The sequence below is a fragment of the Lutra lutra genome, chromosome 2 (genome assembly GCF_902655055.1).
Source record: "Lutra lutra chromosome 2, mLutLut1.2, whole genome shotgun sequence".
NCBI lineage: Eukaryota > Metazoa > Chordata > Mammalia > Carnivora > Mustelidae > Lutra > Lutra lutra.
Genome location: NC_062279.1, coordinates 102,973,390 through 102,991,993, shown reverse-complemented (window position 1 = coordinate 102,991,993; position 18,604 = coordinate 102,973,390). Strand labels below are relative to the sequence as shown.

General features: G+C 37.7%; 1 protein-coding gene across 2 annotated transcripts in view; it reads right to left on the bottom strand.

The window, feature by feature from the left end:
* The window catches only part of BANK1 (B cell scaffold protein with ankyrin repeats 1), a 324,478-nt gene that overhangs the window by 9,581 nt on the left and 296,293 nt on the right, over positions 1 to 18,604 (bottom strand). For both annotated transcript variants that reach the window (XM_047718087.1, XM_047718088.1), the window contains exons 11-13: positions 17,213 to 17,278; positions 5,198 to 5,373; positions 641 to 704 (exon numbers count right to left, since the gene is read on the bottom strand). In XM_047718087.1, the coding sequence (XP_047574043.1) occupies positions 641 to 704; positions 5,198 to 5,373; positions 17,213 to 17,278 (306 nt within the window). The remainder of the gene's footprint in view (positions 1 to 640; positions 705 to 5,197; positions 5,374 to 17,212; positions 17,279 to 18,604) is intronic.

Below are 18,604 nucleotides of genomic sequence, written 5' to 3'. Positions count from 1 at the left end.
TTCAATTTTGGAATGTGCTGTTTATCTTTGGAGAAGATTTACCATCTTAATAATGTTTGGTTTGTATTAACATTAAAATGAATGGTTCTCCTCCCCACCCCACCTCCCCTGCCTTGAGAGCAACCTGTTAATTATTAGCAAGGGGGATCTGCATTGCCAAAAAGCATGCTGGCTACAGGGGAAAGCAACCTGAGATTTACAATTTAAAATGATCCACCTGTGGACAATTGTAAGAACTGACTATATTAGAAATATTCAACCTTATTAAAAAAGTATGACTCCTTAATAATTCAGTACTCTGTATAATGGCTCATACATATAAAAAACTAGAGGGGAATTATCTTATTTGCAAATTTCACAGAAATCAAAGGAAATAAACTAGCATTTATTGAAGGTCCATTATGGGTCAAAGAAGGTGAAAATATTTTAGATGTTAACTTACACAACCACTTCCAGACATATCTATAATTACTCCTATTTATCAGACAAAGAACCTGAGTACTAGGGATCAGATGCTGTCCAATCATGCAGCAGGGAAGTGAGGGAGCACAGATTTGAATTCAAACCTGTTTGACTCCATAGTCCTTGCATTTTCTCCTTTATCAGAATGATAAAGGAATAACAGACAAATCTTACTTACCAGACACATTTTCTTCTTCTGGCCTTTTCCCAATAATGCAATCTCTCAGTTGGCGTAGTTTTTCCTTAATGAGGAAATGACCAGAAAATACAAGTGAAGGTTTATAAATTTGTCATAGATCAAGATGAGAACATCAACTACTGTCACTAGGACCACCAGGACTATGTAGCACTAATCTGGTACTTACAGTGTCCCAACCAACCATCCCTGATATTTTAAATGTGTTAACTTACTTCTTGCAAACTCATGAAGTATATAAGTCATCATCTCATTTTACATATATAGAAACTGAGATTCAGAAATGTTACATAATTTTCCCAAAACACACAGTTTTAAGTGATAGAGTCAGCTTGGGGACTCAGAGCCCAATTCTTGTGGTTGCTATTTTCCCAATCTAACACCTGAGGGGGCTATCTTGGCTATCTGGTGTCCAAAAGCAAAAGTGTGGCACAGGGGCGCCTGGGTGGCTCAGTGGGTTAAGCCTCTGCCTTCGGCTCAGGTCATGGCATCGAGCCCCGCATCGGGCTCTCTGCTCGGCAGGGAGCCTGCTTCCTTCTCTCTCTCTGCCTGCCTCTCTGCCTACTTGTGATCTCTGTCTGCCAAATAAATAAATAAATAAATAATCTAAAAAAAAAAAAAAAGTGTGGCACAGTGGTGATGTGATACTGCCTGAGCCCATTTCCAGCATCTGTGAGCACAATCTTTCTTATGAATTCCTTCTAAGAACCATGGACTTGGAAGCAAATTATACATAACTGGATTCCCCTTCTTAGCTCATTTGTGATCTTTCTTTGCTTTCCCAAACATTCTACATTGAACATCTATTATCATTTTTAAAAAATTATTTATTTATTTATTTGAAAGTGAGGCAGTGAGAGAGAGCATGAGCGAGGAGAAGGTCAGAGGGAGAAGCAGACTCCCCGTGGAGCTGGGAGCCCCATGAGGTACTCGATCCCAGGACTCCAGGATCATGACCTGAGCCGAAAGCAGTCGTCCAACCAACTGAGCCACCCACGCGTCCCGAACATCTATTATCATTTTAACCAAAATGTAAAACAGGCTACCCCTGGAACTGAGAAACCATGTTTCCTAAAAGGATAGTTATTTTCATTGCCGTAAACATCCTCTTCTGTAAGTGGAGTGAGCACTCTTCTATAGGCACTTACTGATTATCAGCAGCAGTGGGGAGTGTGAAAGGCAAGTTTTCTACCTTCTCAACCATCTCACCTTCAAAGCCAGGGGTCTTCAGGATTCTAGAATCTTTTTTTTTTTTTAAGATTTTATTTATTTATTTGACAGACAGAGATCACAAGTAGACAGAGAGGCAGGCAGAGAGAGAGAGGGAAGCAGGCTCCCTGCTGAGCAGAGAGCCCGATGTGGGACTCGATCCCAGGACCTTGAGATCATGACCTGAGCCGAAGGCAGTGGCTTAACCCACTGAGCCACCCAGGCGCCCAGGATTCTAGAATCTTTCCTATTATAAACTCTATGTTTGTACCATTTTCCCTCTTATTTTCTTAGGATAATACTTCTGTCAATAATAACATAACATCACAGGTACCCCTGATAGATTTGTCCTCAGGATATAAATGAATATTTTGCAAACTACAAGGGTAATATTGAAAAGTGTAGGGGAATGAGTGTGTACATATGTTGGGAAAATAGGGATAACATTCCTTTTTCTGCTATTCTGGGTGTTGTCCAAGCCCTTCTATGAAGAACTAAGAAAACACAGGGAAAAAAATGCTCCTTGATGTTGGCCTTCATCATAGTTTTTTAAATATGACACCTCAAAGCACAAGTAACAAAAGCAAAAATAAACAAGTAGGACTACACCAACCTAAAAAGCTTCTGGACAGCAGAAAAAATAATAAAAAAAAAATGAAAAGGCAACCTACAGAATGGGAGAAAATATTTTCAAATCATCTATCTGGTAAGGGGTTAATATCCAAAATATACTAAGAATTCAAACAATGCAACAGCAAAATCCAAATAATCTAGTTAAAAAATGGTCAGAGAAATAAATGGGCAGAGGAAGTAAATAGACGTTTTCCCGAAAAAAGACATATGAACCAACACGTATGTGAAAAGGTACTCAATATCATTAATAAATAGGGAAATGCAAATCAAAGCCACACTGAGGTATTATCACCTCACACCTGTTAGAATGGTTATTATCAAAAAGAGGTAACAAGTGTCAGCAGGATGTGGAGAAAGGGAATCCTTGTGTACTATTGGTGGGAATGTAAATTAGTGTAGCCACAATAGGTTTCTTAAAAAATTAAAAATAGAACTACCATCTGATCCAGTAATCCCGCTCCTGGGTATATATCTGAAAACAATGAAAACAGGATATTGAAGAGAGAGCTGCACCCTCATGTTCACTGCAGGATTATTCACAATAGCCAAGATATGGAAACAACTTAAGGGCCTGTCAGTGGATGAATGGATTAAGGAAGAAGGAAATCCTGCAATTTGCAAGAACATGAATGGACCTTGAAGGCACTATGCTGAGTGAAAAAAGTCAGAGAGAAAGACGAACATGGTATGATATTGCTTAAATGTGGAATCAAAAAACACGGGACTCAGTGAGTAGAGTGGTGGTTACCAGGGACCAGGGAGTGGAGGGAAAAGAGGAGAAGTTGGTCAAAGGGTACTAATGTCCAGTTATAAGATAAATAAGTTCTGGTGATCCAATACACAGCACGGAGATTATAGTAAACAATATAGAATTATATACTGGAAAGTTGCTAAGAGAGTAGCTATTAAATGTTGTCACCTCAGAACAGAAATGATCATTTTGTGACATGATGCAGATGTTAGCTAACACTGTGGTGGTAATCATATGTAAGTGTGTAAAATCAACATGGTAGTACACCTTAAATTTACCCAGTGTTATAGGCAATTATATCTCACTAACACTGGAAACATAAAAAAGGAAAAGGACTGATCATCAAACAGTATTCAGTAAGAGTCACTGAACTTTTAGCTCTAATAGAAAGCAGGTTTAGTGCTTATTCTTGTATTTATTTATAGGTTAAATTTTGTTTTGTTTTGTCTTGCATAACAGTAACCGTATTCATTATCTCATTTTCCCTATATATTGGACAGTCAGGTCAGTCTTAAAGTAGTTACAGGCCACCTTCAATTCTTGCTAAGACAATATTAAATATAAATACACAAACAAAACCAACCGAGACTTTAATAAAACAAGGGAAATAATTTCTCAGAAGGTGTTTTGGTTGGATCATTCTAAATTGTCAACTTTATTATGGACTAAAGAGAATGAGGTACAATTGACTTATTTCAACAAAACTTGCTGGCAGTGCTAGGAGAGTGATTGTGTAGGTCTACACCTGGGCACAGTTTACCCGTTTCAGGATGAGAGGGACTTTGACGGTGATGGCATGGGCACAGATCGAGAAGCCCTGTTGTCATTCTGATCATGAACGACAATCAGTCGCAAAACTGTACAATCAGTATTTCTTTCCATTTGTTTGGAAAAACAACTGCCCTAGCTTGGCCCTGCATAACCTGGCTCAGGTCCAGCCACCACCCACAACCAGAGCTACCCTTCAAGACAGGTGACTTCTGAGAAAGTCTCCTTCCCTCAACACCTTCCGCCTCTGTGCCCATTTGTTTGAAATGTTATCACTGGGATTCATTTTTCTGTTGTTTAAAAATGTTTTCCCGAGCATTGTTTTTCAATAAAAATGATCTCTTGGGAAAGGGAGTATATTAAGCTAGTCATGATTATTTGTACTTTGGCCTAAACCAGCTAATTAAATGTGTTCAATCAGTTTTCAGAGAACTGGTTTCTATGGCACTGGGGCTTTCTGTGATGAGAAGAAAAAACTGTTGGACTATTTTGGGAGTAGGAAGACCTGCGGGGTAAAACAGAATGCGGTCTTCATACCCCTCACTGAGGAATGTCATGGGGTATACAGGGTATATATTGTTTCCAGGCTCATCTCAGAGCCATCTACTCTAAGACCCTCTCAGGATGTATGTTATATTAATAGAAGACAAGCTTATCTGAAGTTAATATGCTTGGCAGCATTTCTCTGTAAATCTTGACTGACATATACAGGTTTTTTTCCCCCAAAGGTTAAGGGGAAGGAAGAGAAAACTTACTATATTTCATTGAGGACTATTGCCTGATATGATTTAAATTATTTTCTTGTTCAATATAGTGCACTCTTTAAGCCTGGTCAATATAGTGCACTCTTTCAGAATGCTGAGCACATGTTAGTGTAAGATGTTTCACCTTAATTTCAGCAATGAGATTCACAAAACATTCACTAACTTAAAAATGTAAGATGATCAGGTGTTAGCACTGATACACTGGATCCCAGCGCTGAGTTCACCAATGCTTTGCACACATGAAACATTTAATGGTAGTTCGAAAACACCTTTTTTTTTTTTTTTTTTTTTGTGGCTAGTTAAAAATCAAAAGAACAGCTACCTGTGTTTCTTATAAAGACATTTACAGAGAGGCTCTGCAAGTGAGGGAATGTTCCAGAAGGGGTCAGTATTACCTGCTGGGGTCAGTATTACCTGCTGAATCATTTCCAGCTCCGTCTTTCCCATCTGCCAATGTTTAAATTTCTCTAACGCTTCATCCACAGAAAGTTTCCCATTTTTGACCTTCTCCTGCAAGAGGATGAGTTCTTCCTGCCCAGCAGCAAGGCAGTCCACAGTGGAAAAGGCTTGACTCTCCATCCGAGCTCTGTCTACAATATGAGGGAAGATGTCTTAACAAGAACATGAAATATGACAATTGGGGAAAAAAACACTGAAAACAAATCAGTTGAGTTTCTTGTTCCTGTCATTCTATAAGCGGTTACAGAATAAAAAAGTGCAAATTTTTTAATGAGTTTCTTTCTAAGGATTGTTGTGCCTGGTACCTAGTGTTATGGGTAAAAAGAATGTGTGCCATCACGGGGGGGAAGAAAAAGGGACAAACAGAGAAAGAACAGCAGTAAATTTCTGCATTGTACCAGTTGTAGGCAGTGCCAATTTCATGTTCTTTTTCAGAGGATTATTTTTAAACATGCACACTAAATACTTAGCATAATGACTGTCACATAGTAAAAGTTAAATAACATTAACATTATTATCTGTGATAAATATTTGTGGAAGAAACATATTTCTGTAGGTTTGGGAAAGGAGATCTCAACCAACATCCAAGTGTTATGAGAGGTTTTTAGGAGCATTGACAACTTTACTCCAGAAAGATTATAAATAAGCAATTGCTGCTCGTTTTGTAATGCACTGCTCTCTTCCCAAAAGAGTTTATTTTGTTTAGCACAATAAGAACATTGGATGGTCCAGCTGCCCATGTGCTGCTGCTAATGCCACACCATAGACCAGCCCGAGGTACAGTAGTAGCCAACCACAGACCATGGGTGAGTTCAGTGCTTTATTTGTCCCATGTAGTGTTTAAAGACAGAAAAGAGGCTGCATGCCTGTAAGGATGCTCTGTGCAATCCCTGTCACTCCTTATGGTCACTGGATGGCATCACATCTGTTACCTGCCTGGCTGCAGAACTCATCTGAGTTTGTACTTTCTTTAACAAGTTCAACCTGTGTATCATATTATCTCAGGTAATTATATTACCTGGGTAATTCCTCTGCAGTGTACGTCTCATGTGGTATCAAATCTAAATATGTCCAGAGAGCCTAGAATGAGAGAATAGGTAATCCTGTCCAGCTGTGTACTTTTTTGCTGTCCCTGAGTCATTGCTCACTACTGGGAGCCCAACTTCAAGAAAGAAATAGAGCAACTAAACTGTCACTGGACCAGGCAGACAAGGACTTAGGAAATGGAGGGCATTCAAGGTTTTTTTAAAGATTTATTTATTTATTTTAGAGAGAGAGAGGGCATGTGTGTGAATAGGAGGAGGGGTAGAGGGACAGGGAGAGAATCTCGAGCTGACTCAATACTGAGCAGGGAGCCCAGCATAGGGCTTGAGCCCACAACTCTGAGATCATGACCTGAGTTGACCTCAGGAGCCTGCTGCTTAACTGACTGAGCCACCCAGGCACCCCACAAATTTTACAGTGATAAGGATTCATCGATAGTGTTTGGATTGGTTAATCTGAAAAAGAGACATTTCAAGTACTTCATAGTAGGTTTTAAGTATTTCAAGGGGACTTGACCCTTGGGGCTGTCTTGGAATGACCTTTAATGGCTTTCTTGGTTTTGAGAAGGATTCTAGCAGAGAATCTTGGAACAGGGACACAGAGAGGGTTCCTTTCTGAAAAGATTCACATACACATAAAATTGTTCCATGACCAATCATTCTGATTCCTATGGGGGGTTTCTTGTCTGGTCTTGTCTTTTCTCTTTAGAAGTCCTATCCCCCCAGAACTAACAAGATGTCAACAGATTCTACACTCAAAATCATTTTCTTCAGGGATGACGGAGCATGAAATCCCAAGAGAATTGAAAAAGCACAAGTCAGCCAGAGGGCTCACTGGTTCAGCTGCCAAAAGCACAGATAACAATTGAGATCTTGCTTCTTAAACCATTTTTTTTTTTTAAACATTTTATTTATTTATTTGACAGAGACCACAAGTAGGCAGAGAGGCAGGCAGAGAGAGAGGAGGAAGCAGGCTCTCCACGGAGCAGAGAGCCCGATGCGGGGCTCGATTCCAGGACCCTGGGATCATGACCCGAGCTGAAGGCAGAGGCTTCAACCCACTGAGCCACCCAGGTGCCCCAAACCATTTGTTTTTTATAGGCCTCCACATTCCACTCCAATTTGGGAGATGCATTTTGCAAAAGAATTCTATGAGCCATTCCTGCCAGAGTATGGAAGCTGAGCGCCATCATTTAATAGCTAAGACACTTAACTAGCACCTCACTCGTGTCATCCCTTTGACTAAATGTGAATGCGCTTTTATCTCGAGTAACCTCTGCGGCTGGATTTTCTGCGTGTGTCGAAGGTCTCTCATGGAAAGGCTCCCTGGAAAACTCTACCAGCCTGTTTGGCTCTACATGCAGGTTAAGCTGAATTCAAAAAAATACTGAATCATGTTAACAATACTCATTTCAATTACCCTTTCATCTTTCAAATTCTCGCTACTAAAATATAAGTCAGATGACTTTTTAGGGGGGCGGAGTTCAATCTTGCGTGGTTGTGCAGAGAGAACAAAAGAACAAAAGTTAGGAACAGCAGGAGTTCTAAGTAGAGCAAGTTCTGGAAGTGAGCTGTTTACAATTAGACTAAGTTTACATACTTCTGCTTTTACTCACCCATTCCCCCCCACTAAAAAGATTAAAGCAAATTGTCTTGATAAATTATTATTAGCTATGACAAGTTGCAAAACAAAATGATTTAGGCACTTGATCATCTTTTCTCCTGAGGGTAGACTAGTCAAACCAAAACGTGCAACCTGTAATTTTTAGTAGGGTTTGCAAAATTGCTTTAATGCGTATAGATTACTGTTTACGGGGGATGGAAAGTTTTTTTCTTTCCTCCCCAAATTTATATTTATTATTAGTTTATTTTCAGGAAATTTAGTATGAATTTAACATAATTATTGTTGAAAAGCCTTTGTCAGATTGCTAACTGTACGTATTGCAGAATCTTGGTCTCTCAATATAAAAGCTTCAAGACAAACTGTAGTTTCTAGAGTTTTAGTTCCTTTTGGATCAGTATCTCTTTACATTTCTATTTGATCATATATAAACACCAAGTAACACCGTTGTGGTGAGTGTATGAATCTTTAGGTAAGAAAGTGAACTGAGTTTTTCATTAAAATTATTTCTATCATTGAGTGACTGGCTAGAATAACATTTTTTACTGAAAATTTGAAAGGAAACGACTTAATTGTCCAAAACCCAAGAATTTAAAGTTTGAAATATTTACATAATAAATATTAAGTAGTCATTAAAATAATGATAAAAAGACAATGTGAAAAAAAAAGACCATGTGGCAACGCAGAAAGTACTTATTATATAATGATAGAGAAGCAGAATACAAATTTGTATCGACAGTAAAATTTTAATGATATAAATGCTATTCATAAAATAAAGCATGGAGGGAAATTATCTTAAGATGATACAAGTTGTTCTATTGTGATAGTATCAGAGATTACGTTTTTCTAATTTCCAGTTTTCTGTGATAATACTGTATTTTTTAAAAAAAATTTTAAGATTTTATTTATTTATCTGAGAGAGACAGAGAGGGGGAGCACGAGCTGGGGGAAGGGGAGAGGGAGAGGGAGAAGCAGACTCCCCACTGAACAACTGAGCAGGGAACCTGATGCTGGGCTCAATCCTAGAATGCTGGGATCATGACCTGACTTGAAGGCAGACACTTAACTGGACTGAGCCACCCAGGTGCCCCTGTATTGTTCTTACACTAAGAAACTTTCTCTCACTTTGCTAATAGGCTTCCCCATGAAATACATACCATTCCAAGCCATGCTATATACACTATACCAATGGCATATCATACTGTACCATCATACCATATTATTTTGTAACTGGAAAAAACTTGTCAGTAATAGAACTTAAAAACCCAATGACCAAGCTTTATATCTGAAGCTAATTTTTTGGGTCCATAGCTAAGGAACTAGCAGGTAAATTAACTCTGGGGCACATGAGTGAATTATGAGATACTTGGAGTGTTGAATTATTTGTAAGTTCCAAATAAAGTATCCCCATCTCAAACTTAGGGCTGCAATGTTGCCAGAGTTCCTCCCTTGACGTAACCTTGAGTCAGGCTCCTCTGAGTCTTCTTCCCAACTATACCTCACCATTTGTACTTCCACACCCATCTTTGTATTGCTAATTTTCCTCAGAATCCTGCTAAGTTTGTGTAGTCAGAGTCTCCCACCTTCTATATCCAATTACCTTCAATATTTGCTTGGGTTTCTGTATCTTCCATCACCCCCTAGGTGATATCTGATCACCTGGTTCTGCTTTCAGCAAGAATCCTGTTGGGCCAGCTTACCCAGAATCCCTCTTACCCCTCATGTTTTCTCTTAATAATTTTCCATATGCTAAAAATACTAGTTTCTGGGCACCTGGGTGGCTCAGTGGGTTAAACCTCTGCCTTTAGCTCAGGTCATGATCTCAGGGTCCTGGGATCGAGTCCCACACTAGGCTCCCTCCGGCCCCCTCCCACTGCCTTCCTCTCTGCCTACTTGTGATCTCTCTCTCTCTCTCTATTAAATAAAAACAAACAAACTAGTTTCTAAATTTTGTCATAAAGACTATACATATATGTGTACACATACACACACACACACACACACATATTAAGTGATTTGGAAGGTACATATTTTATTTTAAAATAAGTTTCAGAGATACTGTTTATCTTATATATATATATATTTCAATTACTAAGTCATGAATGGAAGAGAATTTTAGTTTTGCATTTTCTTCTAGGACCTAGACAATTTTACCTTATTTGAGCATCAAACTCAGATTATTGCAATAAAATTATAATTTTCTGAATTGCCCATTTTTTATCACCAATATTTTACATTCACATTTTATAAATAAATTTACAATAAATTACTTAAATGCAATTCCATGTTTTATTGAATTCATTATTCACCACAAATTCTTTAATACCAGAAGTTCTCTTTGAACTTTTTATATTGCTTACTCTCTCATTTACTTAGAATACATTTTGGGTAATACTTTCATGATGACCACAGAAATTTCATCTTTTCTAAAACCTTAGATACCCAAAAACTCTATCTGTTTTCTTCTTATATGAATGAAACACCAGAATAAATATAATCTTCTTAAGTTGCAATCTTTTCCTAATACACCATTTAGTCCATTAGCTCAAATTTTTGTTACACAGATTCTCTAATTCTTAAAACTGATTCTGATTTTTTTAATAGAAAAATCTAACTTAAAATATCTTCTCAGTACTTTAGGTTTATATCTTCATCTTTATAATTAAAAAGATTTGCTAGGGTGTTTTAAAAGTAGATATATTTCCTTATTGTTTTCTGGGCCACAGTGAGCCCATATAGTCCTTCACTTCCTTGTTCTCCAAAGCTTTGTTTAGCTATGTCACCAATTGTGTTTTGTATTCTATTAAAAAAAAAAAAAAAGAAAGAAAGAAAAGAAAAGAAAGAAAAAAAAAAAACCCACCAAACCTATTATACATGAGTTGTATCTCTCTTCTTCATATCACCTGATTGCTTTTAGTCTTTCTGGGTATTGAGAACAAACCCTTCCCCAATTATGTTCTCAACTCCAATAACTTATTTTTATCCACCATCAGTCCTTTTCATTGTGACCAATGTAGTTTTAATTTGCCGCTGAAATTTTAACTTCTAAGCTTATTTTATTTTTACCATACTCCCTCTTGTCACTAGATCCCTTTTCATGTCATATGTTTCATATCATCCCACCCTCACACCTAAAATGTCTTTCATGCAGTTTGTTTTCATCTTAGCTTGATGTTGACTCCAGACTTTCTGCTGCTGTTTCTTCCCTATTTTTTTTAAACCTTTTATTTATTTATTTGACAGTGATAGACACAGTGAGAGAGAGAACACAAGAAGGGGGAGTGGGAGAAGGAGAATCAGGCTTTCCACAGAGCAGGGAGCCCAATGCCAGGCTCAGTCCCAGGACCCTTGGACCATGACTTGAACCGAAGGCAGACGCTTAATGACTGAGCCACCCAGGTGCCTCTCTTCCCTATGTTTTTAATTTGTTTGTAAGTTCACAGTTTTCTGAAATTTTCTTTTTTAGCTTTTGTATATTGATAGGTGTCAGATACTGAACCTGGAAGTTGAATACTTCAGCTTAAATTTAATAAATGAAAATTCAAAATAATCCATATTTCTTCACTGCCTTAAAATATTTTTTAAACAGGTAAAGTATTTTCAAAAGCCTAAGATTTAAAAAATTACAAACTGTTAGCTGAAATGTTCTTACTGTATGTGTGTATGTATTTTCTATTATCTACATTTTGATCGCTTGGTGTTTGATATTCTTATTCATCAAACAAATCATTTACAGAAGTATAATTATCTTGAGTCTTCATGATTAAATTCTCCATCCTTTTCTCTGGAGTTGTTTTTGAAGTTCTCATATTATTTATTTGTACTCTTCCTTAATCCCTCTTGAAAGAGAACATATCTACTGAATCATGTTCACCAAGAGCTTTAGAGTCTACTTATCCTTTGCTTCCATTTCTTGTGTTCAGTCAAATTTTGTTCTCTGGTCTAGTTGCAATTCATAACTGAGGATCCCAGGATTTTGCAGGTTTGGTTAGCACAGCCTTGTCACATACAGGTGAAATGCGAAATTCCTTGGTGCTATGTACTGATTGTCTGTAAGCAACTAATTTTCTGCATCAGTTACTAACAGAATTCTTCTTGGGCATGCCATCCCTCCATCACAGAGCTTTATGTGGGGGCCTCAGGATGCAAAGTGTAATATTAAATCCTTCAACCTGACTTTCTACTATGGGCTTTTGACACATCACCATTTTGGACAAGAACTCAGTTATTACTCAAGTTTTCCCAGGTGTGACTTTAACAAAAAAACTTTTGTGAAAATGGAAATGTAAATTACATTGAAAAAGAGAACTAAAGCCATTATTCTTTTATGGAGTACAAATGACCGTATTTTGATAATCCCCCTCTTTTCTTTTTAATATATCTACTGTCAGCAAAAAGAGCCTGATTAAAATACCTCAGAGGCCAGCATTTTCTTTTCTTCCACGTAAGGGCATTTCCATCTATATCTACATTTCCCCAGGCCTCCAACTTACAGAAAATTTCATTATTTAACATTTATCAGACTGCTGCAGCATTGGGCACTTGGAGAACACAAACAAGATACGTTCCCTGACTGTATCTTTCCCATGAGCATTCCCACCCTCTGAAAAGACCAGCCAACAATGACTTTTCAGTCTGTATTGAAGAATCAGTGGACAGAGACTATACCTGGGGCCAGACAGATAGTCACTGAGTAGAAAAGATTTAATATCTGCATATTAAACGCATGTGAATAGTTTCCATTATCAAAAATAAATGTTTTCCCTCATGTTTTTATTGACCTGATTCTCTTGATATATCTTTTATTTTTCCACTTTTTATAGAATTAGGAGTGGAAAGCACGATAATATGGAAAGCATGACAATAAGTGATAACAGCAGAAGTTATTTGTAGCAAGTGATATAATAATATAATAGGGAGTGGTTGTAGATTTGAATTTTTACATAAAACATGGAGTTAAGCATGGTTTAAACATGGCAAAAATTGTGCAGAGTATTTTTGAAATATAACACAGTTAGTGGCCAAATTTGACCATAATATGGCCTCAAAAAAGTTTCTTTTGGGGGGCGCTTGGGTGGCTCAGTGGGTTAAGCCTCTGCCTTCGGCTCAGGTCATGATCTCAGGGTCCTGGGATCAAGCCCCACATCGGGCTCTCTGCTCAGCAGGGAGCCTACTTCCCCCTCCTCTCTCTCTGCCTGCCTCTCTGCCTACTTGTGATCTCTCTCTCTGTCAAATAAATAAATAAATAAATAAAATCTTTTAAAAAAAGTTTCTTTTGGTTATATTTTTTTCGTTTGCATGTTGTTTTTGAGATTATTGTTCAATATTATTCTCACATGTTCCACTTTAAGCCATATGTAAGGTAGGAGATTTAGGCAACCAAATTTTAGAAGCTCCACAAATAATTCTTATGCTCATCTAAGGTTGAGTGTCTCAGATATAGACAGCTATCTATAGGATGTGCCTCCCCTACCTCCCAGTAATCCTGGTCCCCAAAGAAATAGTTTGCCTTCCAAGATTGACAGCAACAGCACATCCTTGATGAGATTCATTTTTAAACTGTGTGACTGAGGAGATTTGTGGATGTGGCCCACAATCACAGGGAGGCAGTTCCAAAAGCCAGGAATGTTAAACCTCATCAGTTGCCATGTATCATATTTGAGGTAAGACTGCATTAATAGTAGGTGTACAATTCCAGTAAGGATAGAAAAGGCCCCTTGGCATAGCCCAAGAAAAAGATATAACAGAGGGGGGAAAAAAGGTGTAACAGATATGGGAAATGTGAGAAATCTTGACCTGAGACTATTACATGATCTTGTAAGACAGGGAAAATTAACCAGATATTTCCATGTCTTTAAAGAAGAAACTCTCATACTCCTCCAGCCCCCTTTTACTTGATCATGTTCACCTACTGGTCTTCTAATTCCTAATAATATTTCATAGAAACTTTATTATTTGTCAAGGGTCTAAGGAATCCAAGCATTCTAGTCACTGGGAAGGAATCTTCCTCTGGTATAGACTTAATAGATTGAAATTAGGGATTATAAATCAATCTTCTACCAGCATCATTAATAAGACTCAGACTTCAAAACTCTGATAAACTCCAAACCCACTGATAAAATTCAGTTCTCTGGCTTGCAATGTTGATGAACAAAGTCTGGAGCACCTTGGGTAGAGCTCAGTTTTGGGAAGGGGTGGGAGAGCTGTGCTAGTAGCAGCATATTCCGAGATACCACTCTGGCATTTTCTAATTTCAAAACCAACTCAGGAAAACTGATTTTAAAACTGTATTTTGGTGGAAAATTTTATCTGGAGGACCCAAAGTCCTCACCATTTTCCCTATATTTTTTCAGGATGTGAAAACTGAGTTGAAAAAATCTGTTAAGTTTCCATGGAAATTGTGCCAATTAATTTTTTCTGTTCCTCAGGAAAATTCCTTGACTTAGCAATAATGTAACTTCCTGGCAATCCCTGGCAGTCTTGAATGTAGGGCATCTGAAACACTTATAATTTCAGAGGGAAAATAGTTGGCTTTCGTAATCCCTTTTCCTACCAGCATATAGTGAAAGAATTAAGTAATTTCTTTAACCTTCCTTAGAGAACCTGTCTAGTCTCTTTAGAAAATCTTGGTTCTGACAAACATGTCATAAAAGGGCTTTCTTTTCTTGTTCAAATAAAGAGATTATCATTGGTGAAGCAGGTACTGCTTTTCCTACTATACCATGAAATCCCAGGATAGTTAGAAAGTAATCATTAATTCAGGAACAAGCAGTTTTGATCTCCTAGTATGTCCCATGGACTGGAGGATCATAAACATCTGAAAAGTTTTAGAGAAAAATGTTTGGGCAGAGTAAAGAAAAAAGTAAAATTATTTAATTTTAGAATCTTCCCAATTATTCTTAATTGTCTCTTCTGTTCTCATACTAGATTCTGATTTCCCTGCAGACTGCAGTAATCACGGAGGTTTTCCAACATCTCACAAGGTTTAATGTTCCTCTTCTCCTTGCAAATAGAACAATATTCTTTTCTGTTCCACAGAATTACTTATATCCAGGGTTAAAGCAATCTAGGGAAACTGCTCTAAGGTGGCTAATCTAAAACATCATCAGTAAGTTGGACTTAAATATCCAGAGAGAAAAAAATTCATACAAAATTTGGGTAAAATTTTCATATCCTAGCCCTAAAAGAGTTTTAAAAATCTACTGATTATTGATAGCAATGAAACAAATTAAGTACCAAAGTATGCACAGATATTAATCCAATAAAATATTTTATAATTGGGTTCTTGCTTCCTTCCACTATTTTCCCCTCCCTTTTCTTTTCTGGGCACAGAAGGGACTATTTTTCTGTACATACAGTAGAAGAATAATTGGTCTCTAATAGATACTAGCAGCCTTTCCTTATGTTGCTCTCTGGGGGTAACCAGAGGACAATTTGTAAGAGCAAGAATTCCAAGGATCTCTTCATTCTTCTTGTCACCTTTCTTCATCTCTGGTGGCCGTCTTCACATTCTCCCCTCAATTCTAACGGAATTTAATTAAAATATGATAATTGAATAATTTATTTAAAAACGCTTCAGTGGGGGCGCCTGGGTGGCTCAGTGGGTTAAGCCTCTGCCTTCGGCTCGGGTCATGGTCCCAGGGTCCTGGGATGGAGCCCCGCATCGGGCTCTCTGCTCAGCGGGGAGCCTGCTTCCCTTCCTTTCCCTCTCTGCCTTCCTCTCTGCCTACTTGTGATCTCTGTCTGTCAAAATAAATAAATAAAATCTTTAAAAAAAAAAAAAAAACGCTTCAGGGAAATTTTCTCCTAAAGAGCTCAAAGCATCTGCTCCCTTTGTTCTTTCCAAAACTCTGTGAGGTATGTGGGGGAGTCCTGATAGGAATAATCTCTACTTTGCTAATTCCTCAGGAACTGTTTCATTCTAATTGTAGAATGATCTCATATGGAGGTCTGCACTTATTTCTTGAGAGAGGTAAAGGTACAGTGGAAGGATAATAGTAACCTTAAAAAGATAAATCTTTTCCCACAAATTATGAAATCACTAGAAATGGAAAGCTGTCAAATAGACAGGTTTTTTTTGTTGTTGTTGTTGTTGTTGTTGTTTTTGCATATAAATCTGTAAGTAATACATCTATGTGCTCAGGGCCAGAAATTCAGTTTCATCATGTGCTGCATTCAAGAATCACATACTTCATTGGAAGAATGGTCTCAGTACAACCTTGCTGCCATGGGAAATGCCACTTGAAGTGATGGATGAAGATCACTCATTTAAGGACACACCTTTGTTTGGAGGACAATCCATGACGTTCTAGGAACAGGTCCACCAAGGTTGTGTATTTAGTAGCTCAGTGGGCTGAGAAGTCAGTCCTAGAAATCTCTACGATGGGACAAAGGGACACTGGCTGTGTGTGTTTGGGGGGGGGCGGTGGTGAGTTTAGTGGCTACTGCGAGATAAGCTCTTGGTTTTATTTTAATGTCTCTCCAGTAATTTACTGGTAGCAACTTCAAGGCAATGCTATTTTGGACTGAAGTTATTTCCTAGGTGTGTTGAGATTATTGATGATCAGAACCAGCTCCCTACGTCTGTCACCTTTTACATTTTTTTTATTTTTGAACTTTAATCAAGCTCTTGTTATCAGGGGGAAAATCATAATAAATAACTTGCTAGAGTTTCTCTTTTCAATTGGAACCATGTATGTCAGGGAAAATTGGAGGCAGGGGCCTCTTTGTAGAATGAGAGAAAAGTTTTTCTACTGTGTGTGATGTCTCTGCAACTACAGTTTTTAGCACTTTTCTGCATAACAAGTAAGTGCTCCAAAAACTGCTGGATTAAGGGTAGAGAGCAAGAGAATAGTGAGACAAGGGTCCAATCTTTGATTGGAGTTCAATGTAGAGGACAGAAATCCCATGCCGGTCCCCTTCTTTGGGGAATCAATCATCTGTTCCCCCTGCCCCAGCCCTCCTAACTTACACTCCAGAGGCTTCTCTCTAATGGACTATGAAAGCTAGGTCTCCATGTAGGTTAGAGAATTTGTCTTACTTGACCTTCCTAGAGCCTTGGTAACAATATCATCAACACCACCACAAACATGTTCACATGGCTGTTTCTTGCCTTTATTAATTGAAATAATTTTCTTATATTAATCTTATCACAAAATTATATTTAGGCAAGACACTAATTAAAGAGTAAGAGTAATCAGGCACACAATTATTTACTTCTATTCTCGGAGACGTCATCCAATATTCATAAGACTTTTTAAACTCTTACTTAGAGATTATTAAATAAGCTGAAGTTCATGTCAGTACCTTGTCTCTTAGGACCATGGAACTTGTCACCATCAGATTGTCTTCTGGCTGTCTTTTGTTGAAACACTGTAAAAAAAAAATAGCATGTAATATTTATTGAAAACAAACATAAAAATGAACATACTGTGGAAGACTCCAGGAAACTCGAATGCAATACTTCATTTTCCTTAGTAGCAATTCTTGAATTGTATTGCTTTTGAGTAGGAGGATTATTAAATTTACAATTTCTCATTTGTGCAACTTATCAGTCATTTTGAAAAGCATTTTCTTTAGGCAGAAGAGTTTAATGCTGATAGAACACCTCGTTAACCTATTTAAATCAAGATATGATTCCATTCTGATATCAGGTAAAGCTAAAAGGTGCTCTTTGTTAAAAGTGATAAATGTTAAAATCACATGAAAAATTCCATTTGCACAGAAATTACTCATGCTGACTTTCTGGTGATAAGCAAGGATAATGACTGTTTCTTCTTAAACAGATGAAAAGACTGCTGTATTTCACAGATATAATAATAAAAAAGACACTTTATTCTTGCATCATCTAGCTAGACCTCAGACCTATTAAAGCAGCTTATTCGAATTACTTCATTTTCTGAAAAGTGCTTTGTTCTCATTTATTATTTCTTGCACGAAATTCTGTGAGACAAGTTAGCATTACTCACCCTATTTTGCAGATGAGAGATAAAATTGATTGTTTAATATTTATTGAGCACCCACAAAGTTCTATATAGCTTCTGGCATTTGTTAACGAAAAAGCCTATACCCTTTACAACTTGACTTTAGAAATTGAACGTCCCAGAGTTGGTTCCATTTATTTTTTATGGGCAGTCTGAATTACAGGATTTGGGAACTGCTAGAGGCCTTGGACACTGAGTCTAGCCTCATATGTTTAAAGATGAGGGAGGTGGAAGTTTTACTAACTTGTAAAAGGGCTAAGTAATTTCGCAATGATCCCAGAATTGTTGTGAGTAGAGACGTGATTTAGAGCCTGCAGCCTTTAACTTCGATCTATTGCTTGGCTCTCCACAGCACTGCTGTTTCTTCTCTCCCATAACTATTTCCTTTGAAAGATAAAGCAGGAAATAGAAGGAGGGGATTCAGAAGAACCCTTGAACATTTCCAGTACGCTTGGGTTTCTTGTTCCTCTTAGCAGCTCATCAGACTTTCCTGGGACAACGGAACTGAGGCATGTGGGAGGGAGTGAGCTGTCCAGCTGGATGGTGCTTGATGACTCTGATTGGAAGAGGCAGCCCAGGAGTTGTCTTATATTCTCTGTCTTTAGTTTTTATATTCTTTAGACCTATTGTCTATCTATTATCCAGGTCACACCCGTGTTTAATCTGGATGACATTTTTTTGAATTTAAAAAATTGCCCCAAATCCTATCACATCA